Genomic DNA, 24,640 nt, shown 5'->3' with positions numbered 1-24,640 from the left:
CCGGCAACCCTCAGTTTGTTTTCTGAGATTAAGAGTCTCTTATGGAAGACTAAACACATTTTAAATGTAAATTTGAACGAATATGTGTGAACAAATACATACTGTATAACATTTTTAGGAGGGTATGGGGTATCAGGAAAAGAATGGTACCCATTGGCAAATTTTAAAAATAAGCATTGCTAATTATAATAGCATTATATAATTATAATAACTAGCCTTGCCACACTCTTAATTTATATATGTATAGTACAGTACTTAGGATAAATTCTCCAGAAAGAATCTCTAGCCTATAGTCCACCAAATCCTCAAAGTCAGTGGTTTTCAATCTTTTATTGTTTAAACACTGGTAATTTTTTGTCCACTGAATAAGCTGAAGTATGTAAATTCATTAACCTCAAAGATGCTGGGGGAACTGGCTGGGAGAATAGCTATTGGGCTCTTGAGGTATCTGTGAAGGACCCCAGGGTTCCAGAGAACACATACTGAAAACTGTTGTTCTAAACGGTTTAGTTGGAGGATAGGAGTAAGTTAAGCAGGGAGTTAAGTTAAGCAAGTTAAGTTAAGTAAGTAAGTTAAGCAAGGAGTATTTCTGTTACATCCCTACGATTATGGTCTTAGGCCCCACTTAGGAGTCATTCATTCTGAATCCACAGAGAAGGTCCACAGCGAAATTAAAGAGGTTTCCCAGCGGTCCCCCGACCAGCCTGCACTGCCTGCGTTAGCCCCTGACGTTCCGGCTGCACCTACAGCAGACCATCTCCTGCTGGCCGTTGCTGCTGGAATAGAGTCACTGAGGGGAGCCAGGGCACAGCGGTCAGCACAGGCGCTGCCTTGGACTCCTGCTTGTGCAACTTATCTACAGAACCTTGTTACCTGGTCACTCTGTGCCTCTGTTTCCTAAAGTGAAAATAATTTCACCTGCCTCAGCACTGTTTTAAGAATTGAGTAAGTTAATACAGGAACACCTAGAGGAGTCTTTGACAAGCCGGAAGATAGTAGCAGCTGTTGCTGCTTACTGCTGAGTGACTCAGGTCAGATGCCTTTTTCAAATGTACCTGAAATCAGAGGGTCTTATAAAATATACAGTTACCTAAGAGCATCTGGGCATGAATGAAGGACAGACAAATGCAGAAGTAATTGTCCTCATAGAAGACTTGCTTTTCGAGACAGCAGCTTCATAAATATCAGTGGGCTTGCCAATGACATGTACCTGGAAATCTTATCAAAAACCACATTATGGTTTTTGGGTGCAAAGAGGTGAGCAGGGCTCAGCATTTCTAGCACGTCCCAAGATGACGCAGATTCCGCTGGTCCTCAGACCAGCACGCAAGATGTTCGAAAGACATCTAAGAGCATCTGCCTTAATTTTGTTAAAAACCAACTTTAAAGCTGTTACCAATTTTCCAGCGAGGAAACAAGGAATGTGTGATTTTCAAACACATTTCCTCATCATTTCTGTCACTGAATCTTTTAACTATGTTGTTCATGGATATCCTGAGAGTCGAAAAGGACCACATTGTCTGTGTGTTAGTATAAGCACTGGATTCATCCCAGCCTCTCGGGCACTGAACCGTCCAGTTTCCCTAGGAGCTCAGCACTGCTTCGGGGAACAATTAGTTACTGATGGAAACAGTGCCGGGGAGCTTGAGGAATAAATCGCAGCTTGTCATCAGCCTCAAGCATTAAAGTGCGGTGTCAAGTAAAGCCTTGGCTCTGGAGCAGGCTTTCACACTTCTGGTCCAACAGGTCACGGGCACTAATTCTTGCTAAGGCAGCAGCTCCGTCTGAGAATACTGGTCGTTGGAGAGGGTAGGGAGCGGTTGGTTCAGTGGTGTTCTCTGAAGTTCGATGGCATCTTGAGGATTGGTACCACATGCCAGGGAAAGGCGTGGAGGGGTACACATTGTGTCCAGGCAACTTTACATGAGGAGAATTGCAGAGTCATATAATTCAGTATGTTCCTGGGGCCACTTAGGTTCCCGTCTTCATCCTCTGCTAGATGGAGGCCAGACACCGGGCATTAGCTGAGGTTCCGGATGACTGAGGGCGACCCTGCCGGTGGGACAGCGCGTCGTCTGTGGACGGCATCATGTGCCTTCAGCCTTCCCGTCCTAGTCTGGAGGCCTCTCTCCCCTCACTCCCACTCCTGCCTCTTCTTCTCCTTTCCCTCTCCATACCTTTGGGCGCTGCCTGCTTTTAAAATGTTTGAGGAGAGGGGGCCTGACCTGCTTTGGGAGGACCCACAAGTTTGACTTCTTTATCATGATGTCTCATTCGGGACTCTGGGAGAAAAAAACACTGTTTGGAAAACCAAGTCAGGGAAAACAAACTGTTTTACCCACATCATTAATAGGACCGGGAGAAACTACAGCTTCAGAGCCAGGGGATAAGGGTTAGCCAAATGAGAGCCGGTGTCAGAGTCATCAGCTCTGCGTCCGTCTAGCACACTGCTGCGAGTAATAACAATATATATTTTACAAATTAAGGGACTAAAGCAAGGCAGTAATTCTTGGTAAGTAAAACGTGGTGATGCCTTGCATTTATCTAAAATGAATTTTTAATATTTTTATTGCTGTTCATAAAAGCATAAACTTAAATTTTCTGGAAAATGTACCTATGAATTGCAAGATATATGGGATGCTGTTATCACATGGAAATAAAAACCCATTAACCCACATGTAAAAGAAAATTAGACACACTTGAATACTGGAATCTAAAATACCCAGGGCTGCAGTGCTTGAGTGGCTCAGTCATTAAGCGTCTGACTCTTTTTTTTGTTGGTTTTTTTTTTAGCTCGGGTCATGATCTCAGGGCCCTGGGATCAAGAACCATGGGAAAGGGGAGGAGGCCCCCTCCATGCTCAGTGGGGAATTGAGAATTGAGAATTCTCTTCCTCAGGTCCTCCCCTGCTCAGGCTAAAGTGTTTGCATGTGCACATGCACATGCTCTCTCGCTCTCAAATAAATCTCAAAAATAATAATAGGGGCACCTGGGTGGTTCAGTGGGTTAAAGCCTCTGCTTTCAGCTCGGGTCATGGTCCCAGGGTCCTGGGATTGAGCCCCACATCAGGCTCTCTGCTCAGCAGGGAGCCTGCTTCCCTCTCTCTATGCTTGCCTCTGCCTGCTTGTGATCTCTGTGGTCAAATAAATAAAAAATAATAATAATAAAAAAAATGCCCAGGGGTCCCAATGTCTATAGCTATCTCATTAAAATTAGGCTTCTGTTAAATAAATTACCAAAATAATTAGACGTATCGTAAGTAAATTGAAGATAAAGACTTAAAGTCCTGACCTAAAACTGAAGAAATTTGATGGGACCCTTCAGCGTGTTCGGAGAGTGCCACCTATGGGTAGTATGGTGTACTGCACTACAGGTGTTGGACCCTCTGAAGTATTCTTAACGCCTAACGTCAGGTGTGGAAAGGTGAGAGTAGTTTAAAAATAAATAAATAAATAAGCCTCTAAGGAAACTAGTGCTGCAAAAGAGATGGGAAAATGTTAAAACAATTTTTGTAAAATACTAATATTAATCAAAATGAGAGGAATGGTCCTCTCAGTTTTGCTGAGAGAACAGTTGGGAGATAGAAATGTAGAGATACATTTGGTGCAGAAATTCTAGTTCTGGAGATACAAATCATGCTTCTACTTGAGTGCTGGGAGTGGGGGAAATGTAATCATTACAGTATAAGAAAAATTTGAAATCAATTCTGTCATTAGGGAATTTTTAAACTATTATATGCAAGGTACAATTAGGAATAAAAACTGTGGTTGAAAAGCCATCTTAAATTATTTATAGTTTACCTGTTTTCAGTTTTAGTTAAATTACTTACATATTCCTTCCTTCGTTTCATTATTTATTACACACCTGGATGCACTAGCCAACAAATTTGGGAACAGGTGTACAGTTTGCCTTTTACATGAAGTATAATTTTAATTGTGTAAATCTAACATACTATACAATTATCTTACTAAATTAGAAGAGCTTTTTCCTAAATGTTGTCTCATGCTAATGTGTACATGATACCCTTATTTAATAAATTCTCTATTTGCTGCAACACCAATTTTTTTTAACACTTCCTGATAGCTAACCTACCTCCAATTTTTTCATACGGTTTTGCAAAAGGGAAAGACTTTGGAATCTGATTCTGAACAACTGAACTGGTGATTTCTTCCATATCCATGTCCGGCTCTTACATATTCCCAAATATCTCTGTGTAAGAAGTTTCATAATACCCTTGGAGGTGTGAAGGAAGGCAGGGATTTGAATCATGGACTGAACTTGAAAAAATATCATAACTGGGCAGTGGTTCCAAAGGTCCTTTTAGCAGTCATGGCTTAAAGCCTTTTCCAAGAAACATGTTTCCAAAGAATGTTAATAATAACTTCGGAACATCCTCCAACCGAGGCACAGTGAGTGGTCACTGCCTTCAGCTGAGGCAGCCCAGGGATCTCATTCCCTTTCTGGCAGTGCTTCAGTCGGCTGCCCTGGACAAGTTACTTTAGTTTCCTTTATCCAAAGTGGAGAACTCTTGTGAGGGGATATGGTAATTAATACTCTCTGAGTACAAAAGCATTGATCATTTTTGATCAGAGATCCTGAGTATGATGATTAAAGGAAGTGTAGCTGTTAATAAATTATAGTGGAGCATTGAAGTCGCGCTGGAAAGATATAAAAGGCCTCCTAAATTCGGGCTACTAAACCTGCGCACATAATGTCTGCCGTAGATACGTCGAGCAGTAAGTGGTCCCGTTCCCGGGGACATAATCCATGGTATCCGTGGAACTAGGTTGAATGGGATACTATATGGCATGGCAAGTGAGCAATTTATGCTTCTTACGGAAAAGATGTATTTACTTCCTCTGTTGCAGAATAAAATTTAGTAGCAGATTAGGCACACACAGCTTTGTGATGTAATCATTACATCAGCTTTCTTGCTTGTCAAAAGGCAGCGGCAACAATAGGTCATCCGAGGGTTAAATGTGATGAATGTACGGGAGATGCTTGGATCACAGGAAATGCTCTGGAGATGTTAGCAAATCAGAGCTTGTTCCAGGAAATGAGTTGAGCTAATGCTTCTCCCCACTGCTACCTTTTATTCGGTGCTAGAAGTCTTCTTTGAAAGGAGGCAAGAATTAAAGACAATGAAAAATTGGAAGAGTGTTTGGGGACTCACAGAGTCAAAGGACTCGGTGAATCCCAAGAGACGCTGCCCCTTTCACGCCCTTCCAGTCTCCAAAGCTACGAATATGTAAGCTAAGGCAGGCTTTATGGCTGGAAAGGATCATTTAATGTTGGCTTTTAAAGGAACATTCAGTGTGTTCAGTGTATCCATTTTTTTTTTAGTAAAAAAGCAAAATAATGTTAGAACCTAGATTTTCCTGAGAATTTATACATTTTGCCCTGCTCCTTATAAGTCCATTATGTTTATATTAAGATCAAACTTTATTTTCTGATGAACCTTCAAATAAATCAAGGAAGAAATAAAACTTTCCTTTATAGTGACTTCTATATCGAAATTGTGTTAACTCTCTTAACACTTTGGTCTCCGTTTATAAGTTTTATCTATTTGATTTTCTCTCCAGCACTTGATATATACTGGAGAGGTCAGCCCACAATCCTAATAAGCGTTTTCTTCTTAAGCAGCTTTTATAAATCTAATAAATGAAACTTAAAATGACAACTTTAATTTTTAATAAGTTTAAATCCTGTTTACCAACATAATCAAGTTCTCTCAATTCTCATTCAGCACAAACCCTAATCTAAAGTCAGCTTTATTTCAGATTAAAATCTTAAGGTCTCTCTGTCTGATTCTCTATTACATGGTTCTCCAAAACATTATAAATATACAAAATAACAAAAACCTCATTCTCAAACCTTAACAGAAGAGTATTCCTATTCTAGACTTAATGTACATCATTACTAGCAGAATTTCCACCTCAGGCCAGCTGAAGTCACTGGATAGAAAGATTCATGTCTGTGATTGTCCGTCATTAGAGAATTAGGACCAGCGCGTGGGGTGTGTATAGTCCCATGGGAGTCTGAGGGTCCGTGTGTGATATGCTGGGCACATTTCATTCCTTCCATGTGAGCGGGGTTTCTCATCTATTATTTTTATAATCAGTATCCTTTAGTACAGGGGCTCTGAAGAGAATAATAGGGCAGATAAAATTAGGAAAAGTTTTTCTCCGTCTGCACGTGACTCCCTGTAAGAATCAGATACCTGCTTCTCAAGGGATGTGCTCACCCTGTGGGGAGATTCCCCACCACCCTGACAGCTCAGACTGATGATTAACTTCCCTTGTGCCTGTAAGGTAGGCTGGGGGGGGTCAAAGTTCTCCAGAAAAACTGACCCAATAAAAGAGAGAGGGATTTCTTGATTGGTTGATTCATTCATTCATTTATTATAAGGAAATTGTTCCCGTAAACATAGAAGCTGGTAAATTCAAAATCTGCAGGGTGGGCTGGCGATGTGGGACGTTTGAGGGGACCTCAGGCTCCAGGTCACAGGCCTTCAGGCAGGAAGAGCCCAAGGGAGTGGGCTGTGGGCTGGAGAATTTTCTCTCACGCAGAATATCATTCTCTGTTCTTTTCAACGACTCAGTGACTCAGTCATTGAGGACTGAGTGAGGTCTTGGAGGGCAATTTGCTTTATTTAGACGCACCAACTTAAATGTTGATCTCATCCAAAAACACCCTCACAGAAACGCCCGAAACAATGTTTGACCAACTACATCAGGGCACCCCAGGACCCAGCCAGGTTGGCACATGAAATTAGCTATCACGAGTGGGATTGAGAAAAAGTTAAATATTTGCATTTTGTGGGCCTTCTGCACTGCCCCCTGAAATCACACTCACGGAAGGACCTTAGTTTTCAGTTCTTTCCCCTCCGCCATGCATGCAGGGGAAGGGCAGGGAGGAGGTAGTATACTTAGCGCTTAGGCAGGGCCCCACCCCCCCACCCCCACTGCTCAGAGGGCAGGTCAGACTGTGAAGGAGAGAGGGGACTTGAGGGGGAGAAGGAGTCCGCAGGGATGAGTGACAGAGAAGCCTGCTACAAAGAGGAGGGTCCGTGCCTCAGAGGAAGAATACTAGAAATGAAGCTAAAAAGTGCATTTTTAAAAACAACCTTGCTTTGGGCAGGTGCATCAGACAAAGAGAAAGCACCAGACAAGTCAGTCACATTCAGGTTAAGATCATACGTTGTAGTCACTGTTTAAAAACATTTTTTACGAAAAAAATAACATAAAATAAAAACATTTTTATGAAAAAAGGAAACCTGGTGTGTTTTCGGAGTAAGGACAGTTAAAAAGGAAAAAGAAAAAAAAAAACAAACGAATAAACACGCCAGCGACAACCCAGCCCTAATGGTGGGGAGAATGGACTCCATCTCCTGCCGTAGTACTGCAGACAGCTCTCTGGAGGTGTGTCCTGGAACCAGATAGTCCCCAAACCTAGTGCCCTGGGGTTCGGGAGCCAGCATGGGTCTGGAACACCAGCTGCAGACCTTGCTAAACTGCAAAGCAGAGTATTAACTCTTCTGAGAACCGGTGGAAAACGATTGTCTCAAGGGCTCCCGAACAATGAGAGAACAGTTCGGTGTGAGCAGAATTTGATGACAGGATTTCCATTTGGGGTCCTGAGCACTTCCGAAACTTCAGTTTGCACACAGCTTGGACTTTGCGGTGTTCATTGTATTCAGTGCTTATTTTCTTAAAAGCTGTGCTGCCTTGAAGGGCTAAGAAGATATTTGGCCCCATTCTTATATAAAATACTCTGAACAGAGAGTCAATTTGATTGCGATGTCCTGTTAGAATCTTTCTCCTTTAGAACCAAAGCAGAACAATTAAGACATACACATCACATAAGCCATCTGCTGACGAAAAGCAACACTTCTATTTTTAATGAACAAGCGTTTTCATTTTTCTCAAAAATACCATGTTTAGCAACTCGGGCTTTCTCCCTTGAAATGAGAGATTACAAATAGGCACTCAGTTTCTAGAAACACCTTTTCAGTGTTATTTTCTGTTCAGTGATTTGCTCCGCGTGGAAATTTTGCTTTCACATACTTTAAATACACTTTGCTGCTGTGATGATTCTTTTCCCCCCTCTGCAGTGATAAGAGGAGTTGAAATGTCCTCGGAGGAGAAGGAAATGTGGTGAATGGGGCTGTGGCAAAGCCACTGCACATAATTATTGAAAGCTGCATTTTATGTTTGAGGTTTTGAATTCAAATAACATTGTGCTTATTCTGACCTTTTCTTAATTGAACTTATGAGACAGCTGTGCTTAGAACAGAGCTGCTGGCCACCCGTGCCTCTGACCTCTTGGCCAGAATAGGCCATCCTGGCAGAGCAGGGCCAAGGGGAAGTTTATCTGGTCTCCCTTCAGGCAACACCCAGATTGGGCCTGTGATGTTTGGGAGAAAAGTATGGAGAAAGTGCTTAGAAAGCAATCACACTCTTGTCTTTGTGCTGACACAGATCTTCAAGGAGTAGAAGCTAGGGAGGGCACTGTTTTGGCTCCATATCAGTGGCCAGTATCTTAAAAGAGAAGCAAGTTTCAAAAGATTAGCTCACTGGGGAGCTTAGGACACAGCATGCCTTCCTCCTGCTTCCTTCTGAGATTCAAGTTTCAGTGGCCTTCAGAGCTGTTGTGAACGGTTGTGCTGGTTGTGCACTGCTCTACTCTAGAAGATGCCATTCACATGGTCATCTGTGAGCACCTACAGAGTGTAGCTAAAGAAATCACTGCCAGGAGCAAGAGCTACTGAGATGTTCTCTGATTCTGAATAGATTCAGAGGGGAAGGTAAAAGAGAGTCATTTCAGATTAAAGTAAATGACAATATATAGGAAAATCATCTTTAAAAAGCTCAGTTTTACTTTGTACTGAGTGGATAATAATATTGGTTCTGTTTGGGATTACTTTAATATTCTATAATTATCTAGAATTTGCCCTTCAAATTATAACAGATTTAACAGTGCATCTTTATCTCATAACCTTGAGATATGTATTTCAGAATTTTAAGCTAGTTTTTTTTTTTTTAAGACTTTATTTAAGAGAGAAAGACCAAACATGCAGGGACGGGGCCGAGGAAGGGAGACGGAGAAGCAGGCTCCCCGTTGAGCAGGGAGCCCAATGTGGTACTCAGTCCCAGGAGCCTGAGATCATGACCTGAGCCAAAGGCAGATGCTTAACTGACTGAGCCACACAGGCGTCCCTCAAGCTAGTTTTTAACAAATATTAATACAGCTTTCTTTGCTTCAAAACTTTAGCAATATTAAAATACTATACTTTGAAACCCAATCACCTTTACCCTTATATTTTAATAATTTGTTTTTGGCAAAAGAAAATGTTATATTTTGAGAATTTATCCTCACTTGGTCTTTGGAATATCATTAAATTTTTCTGGACCTTCCATTTCCTCAGCAGAGAAGTGAATGAGAGACTAACCTTACAGGTTTCACTGACTTCTTACAGTGTATTAAATTCCATGATTGTCCATCATTCTGGAAACACCTAGGTGAGCATCACTGAACTGGATACCGGCATCTCGTGGTGTTTACATTCTATCACAACCACACGTTTCCATGACAAGTTGTCTTCCCTGGATTCTGCAGCCTAATAGTAAAGATTTTCTATTCAGGATCATGGACTATGTAAACTAGAAAGGACCGCAGAGATCAATTAGTTTCCTCATTTTACCAGTTAAAAATAAAAAGGTTAGCTGAACTCCAGTATTATTTTTGTTTCTCATGACTTTTTTTTTAAGGTGAAATTCACGTAAGAAAATTAAGCATTTGCAGTTTACTTTATTTTAAAGTAGACTCCACACCCAGTGTAGATCTGAACATGGGGCTTGAACTCACGACCCAGAGATCAAGACCTGAGCTCCCATGAAGAGTTGGATGCTTAGCTGACTGAGCCACCCATGTTCCCCATAGAATTTTCCATTTTCAAGTGAACAGTTGAGTGGCATTTAGTACATCCCCCGCATTGTACAACCTCCCCCTTATTCTGAAGCACACACTTAGCTCCTATTTTAAAGTAATTCTTACTTGGTTAATGCAAAAAGAGAAGACCCAGTGTATTCCTGATACATAATACTTACTAATTTTTGTTGTTTGTTGCCTTTTCAGATTGTCACTGCAGAGTGATATTTTTTTTAAAGATTAGTAATTTGACAGACAGAGATCACAAGTAGGCAGAGAGGCAGGCAGAGAAAGCCTGGGAAGCAGGCTCCCTGCTGAGCAGAGAGCCTGATGTGGGGCTCTATCCCAGGACCCTGAGATCATGACCTAAGCCAAAGGCAGAAGCTTTAACCCACTGAGCCACCCAGGCACCCCTGCAGAATGATATTTAAAGAGCAGGAAAAAAGAAAATAAAATGGTATAGGTGTCTTACAGTTGAAAATATGAGGGCGGGGGGGCGCCTGGGTGGCTCAGTGGGTTAAAGCCTCTGCCTTCCGCTCAGGTCATGATCCCAGGGTCCTGGGATCGAGCCCCGCGTTGGGCTCTCTGCTCAGCGGGGAGCCTGTTTCCTTTACTCTCTCTCTCTCTGCCTGCCTCTGCCTACTTGTGATCGCTGTCTGTCAAATAAATAATTTATTTTTTTTAAAGATTTTATTTATTTATTTGACAGAAGGAGAGAGATCACAAGTAGACGGAGAGGCAGGCAGAGACAGAGAGAGGAGGAAGCAGGCTCCCCGCCGAGCAGAGAGCCCTAACGTGGGGCTCGATCCCAGGACCCTGGGATCATGACCTGAGCTGAAGGCAGAGGCTTAACCCACTGAGCCACCCAGGTGCCCCTGTCAAATAAATAATTTAAAAGAAAAAAAAGAAAATATGAGGTAAATCAGTTGAGAAAACGAGCATATTAAACTGCCCTCTTGTTTGCCTGTGTATTGTACTGTTCGGTCTTCTCCTATCAAACATTGGAGGTTACCTCATTCCCGTGTCCCCTGTGATTGCCTGAATGTAAGACTTGAATGCTCTATTTCCAAAGCCCTGGGTATTTAGAAATGGGGAAAACTCTTCATGCCGTCCTTAATAAGAAATTCACAAGAGATCAATCATTATTTCAGGGTTTTCGTATGTGGCATGATTTAATACCATTACAAGTGTATAAATTTTGGATCCAGGTTTTAGAAAGCAGAGGGAGCCTCCACTTTTTGGCATTCGTACCCAACTAATCTGTCTCTCCGGGAGAGTCTGGCTAAATAAACAGCAATCTGTTGGAAACGCAAAGAGTGACTGAACTTGGAAGGGCAGCGTTAGGTGACTGCTGGGGTGGGGGAGCCCGGCTGGTCTGTGGTCCATGAGTTTTCCTTAGAGCATTAACATTTACGGGAGTCCCGCAGAACATAAACCCTGCCAAGACTTTAGACTTCATTACCTCCCTGTCCTCGACAAGTACAGTTTAATTGAACATTAAGCAATTTGATCTCTTTCACCTAATAAATCGAGCACATTCAATAAACATAAATCCTGCTAATGATAGAGCTGACCCTGGTGGGGCTGAGCTCATCAGCGTTCATGGTTATTACTCTCCCTGGAATTTCAGTCACAAATGCTTATTGCCGAACTACATACTTACCTGGGGCTTACCGTCTAGGGAGCGCACTGAATAATTTTCTTTGCGGGGTTTCTGGAAAGGCAGCTGCGGAAGAGAACCTGGTTTTGCAGATGGACCAGGTTTGATTTGAATCTCTCACCTAAACTAGGATGAGTGACAGGATAAATCAGAAATAAAAGGAGTTAACTGTGATAATTTCATAGGGTGTTCTGAAATGGAATGAAAAATGTGTGCAAAAGCTCACAGCAGCTCACGCAGGGGAACTTAATTATCCCTGAGAGCTCACGTTCCTTTTTCTCCCATGTTCCTAAAGAAGGGATCTAGAGTAGCCAGTGTTTACATGGTACTTTTTTGGTTTCTCTTAAGCTTGCCTTTTTTTTTTTTTTTAAGATTGTATATATTTATTTGACAGAGAGATCACAAGTAGGCAGAGAGGCAGGCAGAGAGAGAGGAGGAAGCAGGCTCCCTGCTGAGCAGAGAGCCTGATGAAGGACTTGATCCCAGGACCCTGGTGGGATCATGAACTGAGCCGAAGGCAGACACCTCACAACTGAGCCACCCAGGCGCCCCTCTCTTAAGCTTTCTTATCCGTTAACATATGCCTGTGACTCTGAGTTACCTTCCTCCTCCCCTTCACCTCGCTGGCCTCCGCCCTACAGATGCTCACCTCCAAGGTGAACCTTCCTGTCTGGCTGCTGTCATCACCTTCTCTGTGGTCCCGATCAACTGTTGCACGTGTCACCGTGTATGCACTCTTGATCACAGCATCGTTGTGACCTTCCTCTCTCCCATATCCCACCCTGCCCATAATAACTCTCCATGTCTGGCGGAATGAGTGAATGAGTCAGTCACAGAATGAGACAGTGACTTGCCTTTAAGAGTGCAAGGGCAGGTACCCTAATCCTGTTGAGCAGATGAAGCTCAAAAAAATAGGTCCAGTCTGAGGAACTAGAAAGCAGAAAAGCAACACTAGGACCCAAGACCTTTGACTCCGGGTCCTTTTCCTTGTTAGTATACCCTGTTTTCTCTCATAGTTCAGCAGGTTTTAATATCCGGGAAGCAGGGTTACAGCCTCTTCCCCAGTCTCTGTGGGTCAGAGTTTTTTTCTGAGCAGAATCTTAGAGACCCCCACACCCACCCCAAACAGGTGTCCAGCTCCTCAGGATGTGACATGGCCGGTGGAATGCTCACACAGTCCTCTGTCGTCAGTGCTGGCTGGCATTTTCTGTCATTGGCGACTGTGTTTCTAACCTCAGAGCTTTTGCTGATTTCAGTCACAAATGCCTGTTTATACTGCGCATGCGGAAAGGCTCATTCCATTATCCCTGTCCTCTCTCCTCTCCCTTCGTGTCCTGCTTGTGCATCTGTGTTTTCCAAACACCATCATCGATCGGTAATACGTGTGGAAGACTCTGAGAAAAACACCCACTCAAGAAATTTGAGCAAAATATGACCGGTTCTTATTGTAGGAGAATCAGTCCTTGGTCCTCCTTTATTTGAAAATAACGCCCTTCAAACTTCAGAGCCCTGAATTTTTAGCCTCGGTGTGTAGACAGTGAAACACAGCCTCGTCCTCATTTCTCAAAGCAGCTGGCTTTAATCTGTCTCAGGACTAAAGCTTCACCTCCCGGCCTCCTCACATGCCAGAGTGGCATGGTGGCGTGTGACGGTCCAGACCAGCCCTGCAGATGGGCCTGTCATCAGGAGAGGAGATTTCCTGCCAGGATAGAGTAAAGTGCTTCTCAGGGCTGCTGACAGCAGAGGCCCCAGACCCAGTGGCTCCAGGGGGTAATTTCTAAACTTTTTTCTTTTTCTTTTTCTTTTTTTTTTTTTTTCCAATTTAAAATCAAAGCCGCACCATCTGTCATAGGAATCTTCCATGCCAGGGAAAGGAGTGTGATCGATGGCCTGGATCTTGTTTAGACGAGGTTGTGACGGTGTCCCAGGCCGTCCCATGTGTGTCTTTCATAGCTTTGAGCAAGACCTTCTCATTTGTCCTTGGGGTGAAGAATGCACGGCAGGGGGGCTGGCTTTGAGGTGTGAATATTTCCATTTCCTGTTCATTTCACATTCATATCGGGCTAGATCCCAGATGAACACATTGTATGGTGGCTCAGAAATGGCATTTGCCTCAAGTATTAGCTTTGCTCAGCCAACTTTTCTCTGTAGCCATCCCCAGGCGACGGGGCACGTAATCATCATTGATGTGTTTAAGTAAAAGGTGTTTTAGAGAAGGCACAGTATGTATTCATCCCCACACGCTGAGCTGGGCGAAATGGAGAGCTGAGGAAGTCTCGTGTGCTCTCCTGGGAAGTTGTAGAAATAGTTCAGGGATCTGCCTTTCCTGGGTTCTGTACCCTCCGCCCACCACAGTTCACTGTGTCCCCAAGCTGGAGTGAAGCCATGTCCCAGCCCTTGGGATCAGCAAGGGCATGCATCTCCAAGCTAGAAGGGGCTCTGGTTGTGGCTTTGGGGTGCTCAGAGGCCCAGCAAGTGCTAGAAATGATGCCCATGCTCAGTTCCTGAAGGGGATGCCTTGCTGAAGTCTCAGAAAATTCTGTGATTCTCCAGTCGCTCCCCTGAAGAAGATAAGTCTGTGTACTCAGGACCTCGCTGAAGGATTCAGGCATATAATGAGAGTTGCTGAATGTCAGTCCCCTTCTCTGAGGTCCGTTAATCTTGTATTTCTTCTTTTTTTTTTTAATGATTTTATTTATTTTATTTGAGAGAGAGAGAGAGATCACAAGTAGGCAGAGAGGCAGGCAGAGAGAGAGAGAGAGGAGGAAGCAGGCTCCCTGCTGAGCAGAGAGCCCGATGCAGGGCTCGATCCCAGGACACTGAGATCCTGACCTGAGCCGAAGGCAGCAGCTTAATCCACTGAGCCACCCAGGCGCCCCTAATCTTGTATTTCTGCTCTCACTCCTGAACAGGTAATTCAGTGTGTCAAGGGAGCAAATCATTCTGTCCCCTGTTGTTTGAGATCAAGTCCATGAAGACATCTTCCTGTGTTGACTGAGCAAGAGTTTCCCTCCATGTATTTAAAAATTCCAAATAAGGGGTGCCTGGGTGGCTCAGTGGGTTAAAGTCTCTGCCTTCGGCTCAGGTCATGATCCCAGGGTCCTGGGATTGAGCCCCGAGTCGGGCTCTCTGGTCATCAGGGAGCCTGCTTCCCTCTCTCTCTGTCTCTGCCTGCCTCTCTGCCTACTTGTGGCCTCTGTCTGTCAAATAAATAAATCTTTAAAAAAAAAATTCCAAATAATTTTGAAAGAATATTTAAAAGCATCTAGAGCGTGCTTTATTGCTCTATATTTTGCTATGTACTTTTTTTTTAAAGATTTTATTTATTTATTCGGCAGAAAGAGAGAGAGAGAAGCAGGCTCCCTGCTGAGCAAAGAGCCCGATGCAGGGCTTGATCCCAAGACCCTGAGATCATGACCTAGGCGGAAGGCAGAGGCTTAACCCGCTGAGCCACCCAGGGGCCCCTGCTATGTACTTCTTTGCCCACTGACGACTGCTTTTACCTTTTGCTGACACTGAAACTTGTTCTTTTACTATCTTTGAAAATCCTTCTTTATTTGCACTTAGCGATTCTTCCCTCTGAGATAAATTAGAACCCCCATTTCCTTGGTGATTCAAAATTCAGGATAGTTCCGTAATGCTATCTCATTTTCATACATCAGTAACCCAGAGGTAGACAGATGAGAATTGTTACCCCTGTGTGACAGATACGGAAACGGAGCCCTGCCCAGAATGGCTAAACTGGAAAGTAAGTGGTCCAGTCAGGTTTTGAGCCCCAGCTTCTGGCTCCAGAAGAGCCCATGTTCCTCCCGTCACCCCAACGCTCACTTCACCCTTGACCCTGGCCAAGAACGAGAGCAGATGTGCACGACAGGAAGGGCGGCACAAATGGATTAGGGTAGACCCGTCCGTGCTTCCAGAAAAATAATTCAAAGTGCATGTCCTGGTGATGATGGGAACATAGCGCATCTCAGATACGAAAGAGCGTATGTTTCATGCAGAAATCGTGTTCTGATAACTGACCAAGACTGTTTTGAAATGTGGAATGTTTAATGTGTAAGAGAAAGTAAATCAGCAAAGGACAGTAAGTTCTAGAATCCCAAAAATGCATGGATGAGGAAGAAAGGGCAGGGAAAGAAGATTCAGTGCATCCCTGAGGTCCCCCCCATCCTCCCCTTTACCAGCCCGGATCCAGTTAGAAACCCACCTTAGGAACCGCGTGGTAGTGCCCAAACACAGCGTACAGCTTGCTTTCTTGACGCCTTCGGGCAAGCTCTTTCAAATAAATCCCAAATACCTTTTCTGGCAAAGTAGATCCTACTCGTCGTCTTCATTTCGGGTCAGGTGCCCCCTTTCCCAGGCAGCTGTACCTCCCCTTCATACTTCCCTGTGGGCCCTTTTCTTCTGCAGTGCCGGCTGGTGAGGTCTGGGAGGGGAGGGACCCACTCATTTCGTGGAGGAGGAAGGATGATCTAGGGGAAGACCCAGGCCTAAGGGCTAGGCAGCCCTGAAGGACCCAATGTCATTCAACAGCTCAGGACCCTCAAGGCTCAGCAGGGCCTCCCCACCCGGCAGATGTCAGCTAGGACCGTGCTCAGCCACCTCCGGATTCAGTTTTACAAAATAAGAACATGAATTTATTTTTAATACCTGCTCTTGATCCACAAGCGTTGCTTGGGTGTAAGATACTGAACCCTCTCCCTTTCGGATATACAACAAACCTACAGAAAATGTCAGGAAAGAAAATGACCTCAGCTCTGGGAACCTGTAAACACTCCGGCAGTCTTGCTCTCACGGGGAAATCCTTAATTCTTTTTCGAACTTGAAGTGGAGGCGACAACCATTTGTGTTCTCTTTGTGGATTCGGGGGCAGGGGGAGTTAAGGGTTTTTTTTCCAGGTTTAGCTGTTTCCTTAATGAAATTAATATTTCTTCTGAAATGGTTTCGTTGAGAGGTGTTGGCGTATCTGGGGTCCGTATGCTGTTCCTGGAATGCTTTCATACAGGGAAATTTTGAGGAAGGGGCAAACCATAATCCTACCAGTCCAGGGTCTTTTCTGGCCTTATGTTTCCTTTGTGCAGTGTGGGGAGAGGATTGTGTGCACATGCACACACACACCTTTGCCTCCTTTAAGTAGGGACAGAGGGTGAAAGAAAGCCCGAGAATTCACACTATTGCCCTACTGCATTTCTTTTTCTTTTCTTTTTTTAAAGATGTTATTTATTTATTTGTCAGAGAGAGAGAGTGCACAAGCAGGGGGAACAGCAGGCAGAGGAGCCTGCTGAGCAAGGAGCCCAATGTGGGGCTCGATCCCAGCATCCTGGGATCATGACCTGAGCCAAAGGCAAATGCTTAACCCACTGAGCCATCCAGGCATTTCTGGCCTAGTGCATTTCTTCAGTTTTGTACGTCACAGGAGGAAGCAGAAGAGATGAAAACTCCCCCCAATTAGCAGTCCAGGCAAGTGTGGCTTTTGCTTTGTGTGACTGTCCTGAGTGTGTCCATCTGGTTCTGGGGCCTCCAGACAGAGCTCCCCAGTTCTGGCAGAGCCTCTAAAGTCTGAGGAGCCCCAGGATTTTCACCATCCTAGATAAATCCTTGGGCAGTATATTTCGGTGCAACATGTATCCAGACCGTGAAGCACCCCCTTCTAAAGCTCTCTTCTCTAGACCTTGCCACAACTCTGCTCCAAAACTCAAGCAAGAGCTGAGGACTGTGAAATGCCTTGCATGCTCAGTAACCCCGGAACATCTGGAAAACCAAGATCCTGTGCGCCATTTGGGTCCTGTGAGGGATCTACTGGAGAGTTTGGAAAGTGGCCTTGGGGCTGGCCCAGCTTAGAGTAGGAATATGGCCTCTGGAAAGTGGTAGCTGTAGAAGGATCTGTGTGGGGTGTGGAAGAGGTAAAGGCATGGGTTTCAGAGGAGCTGACACCGTAAAGCGGAGGTGATGATGGTGTCTCTTTGTAGGCCGGTGCGAGCGTTTCTGTGCCTTAATGTGTAGTAGGTGCTTAGAACGGTGCCTGGCACAGAGCCAGCCTCCTAGACTGTGAGCTACTCTTATTGCTACTGCTGTTACTACACTAGGACAGTCGCCCTCACTGCTATGGTAATACTTTGTTCATCTAAACCCGGCCTTGAGCATAGAATTAGAATAGTCACAATACATGGGGCGCCTAGGTACCTCAATGGGTTAAGCCTCTGCCTTTGGCTCTGTCATGATCTCAGGGTCCTGGGATCGAGCCCCACATCAGGCTCTGGTCAGCTCAGCGGGGAGCCTGCTTCCCCGTCTCTCTCTGCCTGCTGCTCTGCCTATTTGTGATCTCTCTCTCTCTGTCCAATAAATAAAAAAGATCTTTAAAAAAAAGAAAAAGAATAGTCACAATACAGGTATCGTTGCCAGGTTGTGTTATTTTGGTATCACCAGAGATCCAACTTTTCTGTCCCTTCTGAATGAAAACGAATGTCCCTGTCGGTAAGAACAACTGTACCTTCACGGTGATAACACCTGATAGTTGCAGATAAAGTCTTTCCTCTAAAACGCCTGCTGTCCTCTGAGCGCTGGCTCCTGTCACGGTTCCTTACTCTCCTGGAACTCGGCCTACTCAGCCGCTGCGTTTGGTCTTCCATGTAGGATCCGAGTGACGCCCTCCAGCAGGTCATTGTGTGCGGGGTGACTACAGCTCCCCTGAAGAGTATGGAGACAGCTCTAGACCCAGTGATGCACATGCAGGGGTGGGGAGGAGGGGGCTGGCCAGTCCCTGGTGCTCTGAGCTGTGAGGGGTGTACCCCGGTGCTGGCAAACGGCCATGACGTCTCACGCGGCTTGTCATTTCCTTCTCAGACGACTATGCCCAGCTGTGTAACATCCCCGTCACGGGACGCCGGCGCCCATATGGACGGGATGCCTTGGTGGACTTCAGCGAACAGTACGCTCCAGAAGCCGATCCCTACTTCATTCAGGACCGTAAGCCAAACTTTTCAGTTCTGTTGAAGCTCAGCTGTGGTTAAAGGTTACCCAGTGATTCTCAGAAGGGAACCCCTAAAGTTTAAAAAAAAAAAAAAGATCTCAAATCCATAACAAAATCATGTCTTTATCCATTCCATGATGGTCTAACATAAGGGGCAGGGTTTCTTGAAAGCCTGGGTATAACTGCCATCTTATTCCCACACAAGGAAATGACATGTCAACTGTGCCAAAATACAGGTATTTTAGAGTGGGAGGTCAAAAAAATTGTGCTTCTGGTCAGAAATTGTGAGAATCCACTCAGGGTGGATTTATTAAGTAAGCAGTGATGCACGCTGGCTTCTCCAAGATTTGTGTGCAGAGTTTTTTTCCGTGGAAGGTGGAGTGTGCCTCTGGGATCCCTGATCCCATTTAGGAAAAAAAAAATGTCTGACAGTTAACGGGAGTGTCCTGGATAAGGAAGCCACTCAAGCTAAAGGTTTCTCTGGGGGAAAGCCACAGCTTTTCAAATTCCAAATGCAGTATTGGTAAAGAAGAGCTTGCCTCACTTCAAGAATGGGAACAGGGAAGTATGGATCCCAGCTGCCTCGTCCACATCTCCCAGAGGGGCCCTCCTTGCAGTGAGGAAAGCGACACCAGATTTTCCAGGCAGGGAAATCCCTGCAGACCGGGGAGTTGGAGTTAGGACTTTGGAGACACTGCTGAATTGCAGACACAGTGAAGCCTTTTCTTTCTTTGGACCCTGTTACCTGTGAACAAAGCACACTGGCCATGACCTGATTCCCAAGGAGCAACCCAAGCTCTGTGGCTACATTTGGAGTAACTTCAGTTCTGAGTCAAAGAGTATTTCCTTCGTTCCCTCCCCTTCTCTTTCCTTCCTCTGCCTTCCTTTGTTTTTTTGTGTTTTCTTTAAGGCGGGTGTTGATGGAAATATATATTGATCTTCACCAGAATTAACAGTGCTTCATGAAAACAGCCTTGTATCTGTCCTGCCAAGTTGATTAACACAGCCCTGTGTAACCCTCACCCAGGTGTAGAACATTACGAGCATCCATAAGGCCCCTGAAGCCCTTTCCCAGCCCCCCCCCCCGCCCCAAGCATAACCAGTCTCCCAACTTCGAATACCTCTGATTTTTACTTTTAATCAACAACATACAACCCTGCACTACTTCATGAAATGTGTCTAAAGACACCCGACAGGTGTAAGACTGTGCACTTACAATTTCTGCACTTAACCTGTGACTATGTTACAAGTCAACCGGCATCTACCTTTAAAAAAATAAAAAGGGAGAAGAAATATTAAGGTTGAAAGAAAGCCCAGCTGGCCTGTGCCATAAATCCCAAGTAACAGGTTAAGTCTCTAAGCAGCTATGTATGCCACAGTCATGTGGCTCCTGTGTGCACTTGTCACATTAGGTAGAGTCCAGATTCCAGGAATCTTCGAGTTGAAATGTTCTGACTTGTGTACTTTCTTTCTTCTTCTTTTTTTTTTTTTAATGCTGATGTTGCTTTAAAACTTTTTTCTAATCCACTACAAATGTTAAGCGTCACACATGTTGGCGTCACATCAGTTTCCTATTTAGCAACATAAGAAGCTGAGATGCAGTTCTTAGACCTTGACCTTTGACTATGTCAATGGCCTTTAAACTTACAACAGGTTATGAGAAATAGCTCCTCCTTCCCAGACCAGGAGCAAGGACTTTCTGGCCCTGCTGAAGAAATGATTGTATTGGGTACAGAGTAACGCAGAGGGAAGGCTGAGGTTTCTTATCTCCTGACTTCTGGTTATTTAAGAAAGTTGAACTGATAGCTTGGGGGTAGCTTTGGTTAAGGCAGTATTCTATAAAAGTAGAATCTCCTAGAGCAGAAACCAGTTTTTTTTTTTCTTATAAAGGACTAGAGAATAAAAATTTCAGACTTTGCAGGCCTGCGAAAGGCTCTGCTCGGATATCGCGAAAGCAACCATAGACAGCATGTCAGCGAATGGGGATAACTGTATTTCAGGACAATGGTATTTATAAAAGGAGGCAGCCAGCCATATTTGGAGCAGGGGTTGTACTTTGCAGACTCCTGTAGAAGTATTTTCGGGAGTCTGCTTGATGTGTGTGTTTAGGAGTTTTCAAAATTTAATTCCATGTTTTAATTTCTGTAATAATAAAAAATGTTAGTATTTATAAAGTCAAAATGATTTTGCCATAGTACCTAGAATTTGAAAATATTTTCATAAATTAAGACTTTATTTTCTAAAGTATTTTTCAAACTGGCTTTGGGGCCCTAAAGACAAAATCTGGATGGCCTTTCACTTTTCTTTTTCTCCTCCTCAAAATTTTTAAAAGGGCCTGTCATAGATGTGTTAATTTTTTTTTTTTTTTTTAATTCATTTGCCAGAGAGAGAGAGAGAGAGAGAGAACAAGCAGGGGGAACAACAGGCAGAGTGAGAGGGAGAAGTAGGCTCCCTCCCCTCAGGGAGCCCAGTGCGGGACTCAGTCCCAGACCTCCAGCATCATGTCCTGAGCCAAAGACAGACACTTAACGAACTGAACCACACAGGCATCCCTCGGTGTGTTTTGTTGTTGTTGTTGCTTTAATTTTAAAATCACTTGAGTTACACCTTACAGCCCCGCATAAGCAGTGATGTTTTGCTGCCCCCTGCAGTTACACTGGAGAATTACTTCAGAGGCCCGATGGAGAGTTATAGTCCTATTTTGAATTTTTTTTTTTTCTTCAAAGCGGACACATGATGAGGTTCAGAAGTGGGGTAGGGGGTGGGGGGAACGGAGAGCCTACATCAACAGTGTGTCTGTGTCACCATGGATTTATATTTACAACTTTTCTCTCTAGAAAAAGAGCTGAACACTCGAGATGCCTGTTAAATCTGTTTTTATATTACTAAACGCGAGCTCTAAATCAGTTTAAAGATATCTGAACTATAAAAAGAGCCAGACAAGGACTTCTTTGTTTCCCTTAAAAAAAGATTTTTGGCTTTCTAAACACAAGTATGATGTACTTTTCTCATTTATCAGAATGTTTCGAGTCCCTTTTACTGTCTTTATCCTTTGATCTCCTGAGAGCCCTTTTGTAAGGCTCATTCCAACGCTAGAGCAAACAAACGGACTTTATGGGGCAAGGCCAGCCTGGCTTTTCACTGCTTTCTGGGGAACTCCAAGTGAAAAACCACGGCCTAAAATTCTCTACAGATCTTCTGAGCAAATGTCTGTTGCCCTGTGATAGTGACTTCCATTGGTTCCATCCTGAAAGATGTTCTGCCATTTGCCCTACTGAGAACTCAGGAAATTTGGAATTTTTTTAATTTATTTATTAAGATTTTATTTATTTATTCAACAGACAGAGATCACAAGTAGGCAGAGAAGCGGGCAGAGAGAGGGGAAAGCAAGCTCCCTGCTGAGCAGAGAGCCCAATGCGGGGCTCGATCCCAGGACCCTGAGATCATGACCTGAGATCAAGACCTGACTTAACCCACTGAGCCACCCAGGTGCCCCAGAAATTTGGAATTTTAGATAAACACTTCTGTTAAGTAAGGGCAAGACCAAAATCCATACTTTATCATTCTTTGTGATTTTAATATACACTATCAGAATTCAAGATGTGGGGCTACTCATGGACAATATATACAGAGTTTTTAATATCGTGTGCTTAATGTTTTATACAGGTATAGTCAGCATAAAATTTTACTGCTATCTTGAAGGCATTTGAAACAGGTGTCTGAACCATGTATATATGGTGAACCATAACCTTGATAATTATATAGTTTAAAAGATGGTATAAGAGGCTGTGATTTATTTATTTGAGATTTACTTATTTGAGAGATTTCTTTATTTGAGAGAGAGAGCTAGAATGCAAGCAGTTGGAGAGAGAGGGAGAGAATCTTCAAGCAAACATCCTGCTGAGCTGAGCGCGGAGCCCAAAGCGGGGCTTGATTCCATGGCCCCAAGATCATGACCTGAGCCGAAATCAAGAGCTGGCCACCCCACCGACTGAGCCCCCCAGGCGCCACAGAGGCTGCAGATTTCTAACCTGGCTCCTGTCTTCTCCTTTTCAGGTTTTTTAAATAGCTTTGAGGAGTTGCAGGCTGAAGAGTGTGGCATCCTCAATGGGTGTGAGAATGGCCGCTGTGTGAGGGTGCAGGAAGGTTACACCTGTGACTGCTTCGACGGCTATCACTTGGACATGGCCAAGATGACCTGTGTTGGTAAGGGCGCTGTGTGTCCTCTGCCTGGTTATTCTTGCCCTAACATCCCCTGTGGCCAGATCGCATGGAATATTGAGTACATTAAGAGGGATCCGCAGTGTCGGCTTGGGAAGAGGAGAGACGTTCTGGAGGTGGTCGGTGGTGGTAGTTGCCCTGCAGTGTGAACATACCACATGCCACCGAACGACCCACTTAAAAGTGGCTAAAATGGCCAGTTTTATGTTTTGTATATTTGACCACAACTTTAAAAAATAACACTGACAGCTCATTTAAGAACTCATATTGTGGTACTTCAGGGGGAAAGGACAGAATGTTCCAGTAATTAGTTGGATTCTAACAAGTAGTGTTTTCCGCAGTACCAACACCAGCATAAGGGATTGTAAACATCCAAAAACCATATAACTGTGGTGGTAATCATTCTGGGGAACGTTCCTCCTAAAACCCCTCCCCCTCCCTCCCTGCCTCTCGATCGGCCATCCCTTCTATTTTTAAAAGACTGGTCAGCATACCTTTGTTCTTCCTCCTGTGAGCCGGGCCACCTTCCAGGGCCTGGCCCTTGAATTTTTCCTCTTTCTCTGGTGCTTCTACTCTCTCCGGCAGCAACCCCCTTCCCCAGTTTAGTTTTGCTTGTCTCTGTCGGCAGTAGGTCTGGAAGAGAGGTAAACCTGGGTTATTACAGGTGTTTCAAGTGCATGGAAAGAAATCGAAGAAGGTAACTCGAGCCTTTACAGAGGCTGCCTCGAGGGCTCTCCGCTCACTTGCTTGGTTCTTTTCCTGTGTATTCCTGTCGACCAATCTGAATGGTTTTTTCCATACCTGCAGAAAGGAACTTAGAAGTAGGAAAGTTCTTCCAGCTTTCTCGAGTTCTGACTCTAAAATGTCAAGCCGGCTGCATGTTCATGTTGTATTAAATAGGGAAGAAAATTCTAGAACCTCTCAGAGGTACAAAGTTGTATTATGTTGAGTATGACTGCAAGAGACAGTAGTGAGGAAGACTGTCCAGTTCACTGGCGGGGGGAGAGCAGAGAACTACCAGGCCGTGCCCGGCCGGACACCCCAGGGCCTCAGGTAAGCTCTAGGTTACCTCTCCTCTCAGAGTCGTTGGGGAGCTTGTTGACCTGCGTGGTTTGGCTTATTGCAGATGTAAACGAATGTGACGAGTTGAACAACCGAATGTCCCTGTGCAAGAACGCCAAGTGCATCAACACCGAAGGCTCCTACAAGTGCGTGTGTCTGCCTGGCTACGTCCCTTCCGACAAGCCCAACTTCTGCACCCCGTTGAATACTGCCTTGAATTTAGACAAAGACAGTGACCTGGAGTAAAAGAGAATCCACATAACCGAAGCCCATCTACTCTGCACTGTGTAAAGGAGAAGAGAGAAACGTATTATACTTGAGACATTGCCCCTAGCCTGGACCGGCAGAAGTACGGCCCCGTGGTAGAGCTGTGTGTGTCCTCGGAAAGGATCCAGCGCGAGCCTGACTGGTGTGTGACAGACCAAATGGACGTTTCTCTGAAAAACCAGTATATATAGTCTGTTCATATGTAAAATTCAGTGGAAAAGAGGCGGAACAGTGCTGTTATTTTAAACAGAAGGTTGTATTATGATGTTTTGTTTTCACTATTGCTTGATTAAATTCGGCATTTAAATAGTGGTGGAAATATTTTATATGATTTTCATTTTTTGGTTGTGCAGTTCCTTGGCTACTGTTTTTCTTCAGATTTTTTTTTCATTCTCAAGTGCACACGTCTTTGATAAAATATTGTTAAACTGTATTATAAGTGTTGTTACACAGGGTTATGTTATTCCTGGTCTGGAGCATTTTTTTTTTTTTAAATCCAAACCGTCTGTCCTGTGGAGCAGATGGTGAAT

At 44.3% G+C, this 24,640-nt stretch overlaps 1 protein-coding gene across 9 annotated transcripts in view; it reads left to right on the top strand.

Annotated features, from left to right (window-relative positions):
- The window catches only part of LTBP1 (latent transforming growth factor beta binding protein 1), a 400,132-nt gene extending 375,715 nt beyond the window's left edge, over positions 1–24,417 (top strand). For all 9 annotated transcript variants that reach the window (XM_059405447.1, XM_059405446.1, XM_059405445.1 and 6 more), the window contains 3 exons: positions 18,434–18,556; positions 22,617–22,766; positions 23,908–24,417. In XM_059405447.1, the coding sequence (XP_059261430.1) occupies positions 18,434–18,556; positions 22,617–22,766; positions 23,908–24,089 (455 nt within the window). In that variant the 3' untranslated portion in view covers positions 24,090–24,417. The remainder of the gene's footprint in view (positions 1–18,433; positions 18,557–22,616; positions 22,767–23,907) is intronic.
- Positions 24,418–24,640: the final 223 nt, after the last annotated feature.

This window comes from Mustela nigripes, chromosome 7 (assembly GCF_022355385.1).
Source record: "Mustela nigripes isolate SB6536 chromosome 7, MUSNIG.SB6536, whole genome shotgun sequence".
Classification (NCBI taxonomy): Eukaryota; Metazoa; Chordata; class Mammalia; order Carnivora; family Mustelidae; genus Mustela; species Mustela nigripes.
This window is presented reverse-complemented; position numbering and strand designations above follow the sequence as displayed.